General features: G+C 34.0%; 1 protein-coding gene across 1 annotated transcript in view; it reads right to left on the bottom strand.

Annotated features, from left to right (window-relative positions):
• Positions 1-4,275: 4,275 nt before the first annotated feature.
• LOC103213307 (olfactory receptor 6C75) overlaps positions 4,276-4,910 on the bottom strand; it is a gene marked incomplete at its 5' end in the record, with an annotated part of 799 nt that continues 164 nt past the window's right edge. Inside the window, one exon of the mRNA XM_007959132.2 lies at positions 4,276-4,910. Within this exon, the coding sequence (XP_007957323.2) occupies positions 4,276-4,910 (635 nt within the window).

Genomic DNA, 4,910 nt, shown 5'->3' with positions numbered 1-4,910 from the left:
ACCCACTGGCCACTCCTTGGAAGGAAGATGGGGCAATCTACTTCTGTAGTAATACTGCCTCAGAAACCCAAGGAGGGGTCGCTATGAGTTGTGTCCGACTCTATGGTACATAACAACAACAACAATATTCAAGATGCTTATCTACATGTGAAAATAAATGACTATTTATGCTTTCTCTAATCCATAAAAAAATAATGTGACAGTAATTGACATGTGACTTAAAAAACCTTAATCGATGTATTTTCTCTGAATATTACACAAATTTAATTTTCCTTCTTGTTAAAGGAAAATTAGGGTTTTTTGCAATAGTATAGTATAAACTTGAAATACGAGTGTAAATATTTTATTGGAAAGCCTCTAAAAAATCACCTTCAATATATTTTGGTACCTATATTTATAAAATCTCACAATTCCAATCAGCATCTCATGGATTCATAATACTTTAAAATAGCATTTTACATTATCTCCTACCACTATTACTTTTGAAAAGCTTTATAATGATTTCCATGCATTTCCACTTATTGACTGTCAGAATCCACTTCTCCAAATAAGTTTTTGTCCATTAAGATGATCAACTCTTATTTTCCAAAATCTGTCTATTTGTCTCTGTGTGTGTATGTGTGTGTGTGTGTATAGCTACTGACCTATCTATCAATGTCTTATCTAATTATTATTCTAGAATAGAAACGTACACTCTGTAAAAGTAAAATCAAAGAGATTTATATGAAGTCCAGAGATTGTTTGAAACAGGGAAAATATTCTAATTCACAGAGTAAAAATGGCCACTCCAGAAAGCAATAAAGAAGCAAATATTCCTACACTGTTGAAGAGGAAATAAACTCACAATACTATTGTTGGCTGAAAGGCAATCAGTGGGGAGCTTAGCAGGGATTGGGGGACATGTATGTGGGAATCCATGATTGGTTAAGGTACATAATTGAAGCTTTCAGTTCTTTTCAGATTATTACAGAATGGTCACTACATAGTCACAGGATGTGCTTTTCTGGGAATGTGTTACTGACGCTGCTTTCTCAAGCATGTGTTTTCCTAGGCTCTATTGTAAAGGAGAATTTTTAATAATGCTGTGCATCAAGACCCTTTGAACATAGACTATCACATATTGCATCTGTTTGACTACAGAGGAAAGACCCTCTGGGAACAGGCTGCCTACATCCTGTATCAAAGGGAGAAACATTTATTTTAGGGTATATAGTTAAACATGGGATAGAAAAAAGAGTGCTGTTAGAAGACAATTTTGAAATTAAACATGGATGGATTCCACACTCCTGTCAAAACTTTAGATGTAGTTAACATTTCACTTTCAGGTTGCTCTACTTACCTATGAAAAGTGCTTCAGATTTTGGACTCTCATACACTATCTACGTAGTTATGGTACATAAACATGTAGTTAACATTTGCATGTTTTATTTCTACACACTTGATTTTCTCTTTTAGAGTTCTGCTTACTTATTATGGTCTTAGAAAAGCAAACTTGCATTGTTGGATTTCATAGTCAAATAAGGCAATCATTCAATTTTCAGTTTATGGCAGTATTTTGTTATAGTCTGGTTGAAAGAAAAAAAAGAAGTACGTCATCCCATGAAATCACAATGATAAAAAAATAGGTGATTCCTTCAGGACATTTTTATGTATGACCAATAAGAAAAAAGAGTTTCTTTCAGACATAGAAAATATTTAAACCTCTTTACATTAGCCAGGATGAGAATCAAGAAGCCAAAATCAAATTCATTTACCCTGTGACTAGTCAAACTCATATGTATTGTCTCTTGAAGACCAATTTTGTTAATGTTATGTTGTTGTTGTTATTTGCCGTCGAGTCGGCCCCAACTCATAGCGACCCCTCCTTGGATTTCCGAGGCAGTATCACTACGGAAGTAGGATTGCCTGTCCTTCCTTTCGAGGAGTGGCTGGTGGATTTGAACTGCCAGCCTTCTGGTTAGCAGTCAAGTGCCTTAGGCACTATGCTACCAGAGCTCCTGTTGATATGGAATTCATAATGTAACTTGCTTTGATATGAAAATAGTGAAGATTTTTAATTTAATTAAAATTTAGTGACATAGATAAGATAGCATTCATTTTGCATATTAAAAAATTGTAGTTAAGATCTGGTTTTTAGGCTAATTTTAAAAGACAGGGTCATTATATATAAGTATGTCTAATTGATGGAGTAAAATGGAGAATTTATGTAGAGAAGAGCTTTTGTTAATGATACTTTAAATATTGATAGGAGCTCTGGTAGCACAGTGCCTAAGGCACTTGACTGCTAATCAGAAGACTGGCAGTTCAAACCCACCAGTCACTCCTCAGAAGGAAGGTTGGACAATCTACTTCTGTAGGGATACTGCCTCAGAAACCCAAGGAGGGGTTGCTATGAGTCGGGTCCGACTCGACAACACATAACAACAACAACAACAGTGTCATTAACTATTAGAATTAGGCTTGAAATACATGTTTTACTCTTCTCAAATATCTCTAAATCATTACTTTGCATGAGAAAATTGGGGTGAACCATTCTATGAAAGAGATAATGGGTGTATAAAGGCAGTATCATGGTCTAGTAATGAAGAAAAACAAAGTCATAATTCTATTGTTCCAAGATACTCTGTGGAGTATTAGATTATAGAATCTAAGTAGATCCCGAGTTTGTCATTTCTTCATATTGATGAAAAAACTTTTTCTGCACAAATTGTAGGAATCTGAATACAAATACAAATTTTATTAAGCAAACTTAATTTGTCTTAACAAACTCTGGTTTTCCTTTGCAATTGTGATTGGCAGAAATAGGACAATCTTCAGCTGATTTCTAAGAAATATTACTAAAGGAAAAATATAAGGTAAGAGTCACCTCTTTTTTTTTTTGCTATTTTATTTATTTTTTTTAGCAGCAGTGCTAACCATTTACTGGGTACCTTTTACACAATTCAGGACTTTTCATTTTTTTAAAACAACTTTCACTCATTATAACAAAGTAAAAACTGACATTTTAAAACAAGATTATGTATGCTATTTTACTATTTAAAGACATATAGCATATGAGGAGCCCTAGTGGCACAGTGGTTAAGTACTTGGCTGCTAACCGAAAGTTGTTGGTTTGAATCCACCAGCTGTTCCATGGGAGAAAGATGTGGTGATCTGTTTGGGTAGAGATCACAGCCTAGGAAACCATATGGAGCAGTTTTAACTCTATAGGTTAACTATGAGTCATAATCGAATGGACAGCAATGGTTTTTATTTTTTTTTTAAATGTATTATATAAGGTTCCTGGGTGGTGCGAAAGGTTTGTACTTGACCTAATGGTTTGTCATTGACCCCACACAATTGCACAGCAGAAGAAAAGCCTGGTACTCTGCTTTCATTGTGATTGCAGCCAAGAAAACCCCACAGAGAAGTTCCACTCTGTAACACATAGGGTCTCCATGAGTCAGAATTGACCCAATGACATTGGATTTGGTTTGGGTTTTATGTAGCATATAGTCCTTTCAGGTTGATAGACAGAAAAATCAAAACTTTGGAAGAAAATTTAACAAAATTATGAAGAATAGAAAGATATATTATATTTTGGTATCTTTAAATTTCATGAGGAAAGAAAACTGAGTTTTCTTATTTTATTATTTTTTTTACTAGTTTCTACTAGTTTTTCTAGTGTTTAAGGAGGGAGGTCTGGAAGAGTCACCTCTTCTTGCATTGAAACTTTGCTTAATTTTTGAGGTAATGAATACAAAGTCAATACAACCTTATTTCAAATAAAAAATAAATTATTTCAGAAAAAAATTTGTCCTAAATATCAATTTAATGTTGTCACACAGTTTAGCTACATTTTACTGATACATTCAAGTAGAAATTTCAAGTTTACAACATGTTGCTCTTGGTGACACTGAAAAAAACAATTTTAGAAATATTAAGATACTTTATATAATAAATTGTATTTTTGCACATGTTTTTAACAGCAACCTTCTTAATTTATAACAACATATATTTTTGATATGGAATTCATAATCTAACTTGCCTTGATATGAAAATAGTTAAGATTTTTAATTTAATTAAAATTTAGTGACATAGATAAGATAGCATTCATTTTGCATATTAAAAAAATGTAGTTAAGATCTGGTTTTTAGGTTAATTTTAAAAGACAGAGTCATTATATATAAGTGTGTCTACTTGATGGAGTAAAATGGAGAATTTATGTAGAGAAGAGCAGAGAATTTTTCATTCAGTTTTGCTTCCAAGAATACATTTTTTTTAATATAAGCATATTCATTTATTTGAAGAAAAGGCCATCCTCTGTAACATGTTCTTGAAGGCTTGTTTCACTTGCTGATTCCTTAGTGTATATATGAAGGGATTCAAGAGGGGCGCCACTGAAGTATGGAGTACAGCTATTTCTTTGCTTAATGTCACTCTTTCCCTTGCAGAAGGCTTAATGTACATAAAAATGCAGCTGCCATAAGAAAGGGAGACAACGATCATGTGGGAGGAACAAGTAGAAAAGGCTTTTTTCCTTTGACTTGTGGAAGGAATTCTCAGAATTGTTCGGATAATGTATGTGTAGGAGAGAATAACTAGTGTCAAGGTGACCATGAGTGTAACAACTGCTAAAAAGAATGCCATGAGTTCTAGAAAGCGAGTGTTTGTGCAAGAAAGCTGTAGAATTGGGGAAGCATCACAGATAAAATGATCAATTATGTTGGAGGCACAGAAATCCAGCTCCAACAGCAGGAGTATTGGTGGAAAGATGATCAGGAATCCTGCAACCCAAGAGCTAAATACAAGCAAAATACATACTCTATGGCTCATGATGGTCGTGTAATGCAAAGGTTTGCATATAGCCACATAGCGGTCATAGGACATGGCGGCTAGAAGGTAAAACTCTGTCACTCCCAAGAAGATGA

The sequence above is a fragment of the Orycteropus afer genome, unplaced genomic scaffold (genome assembly GCF_000298275.1).
Source record: "Orycteropus afer afer isolate SDZICR_OR568_19922 unplaced genomic scaffold, OryAfe1.0 scaffold01536, whole genome shotgun sequence".
NCBI lineage: Eukaryota > Metazoa > Chordata > Mammalia > Tubulidentata > Orycteropodidae > Orycteropus > Orycteropus afer.
The sequence above is the reverse complement of the archived record's forward strand: the minus strand, read 5'-3'. Positions and strand labels throughout refer to the sequence as shown.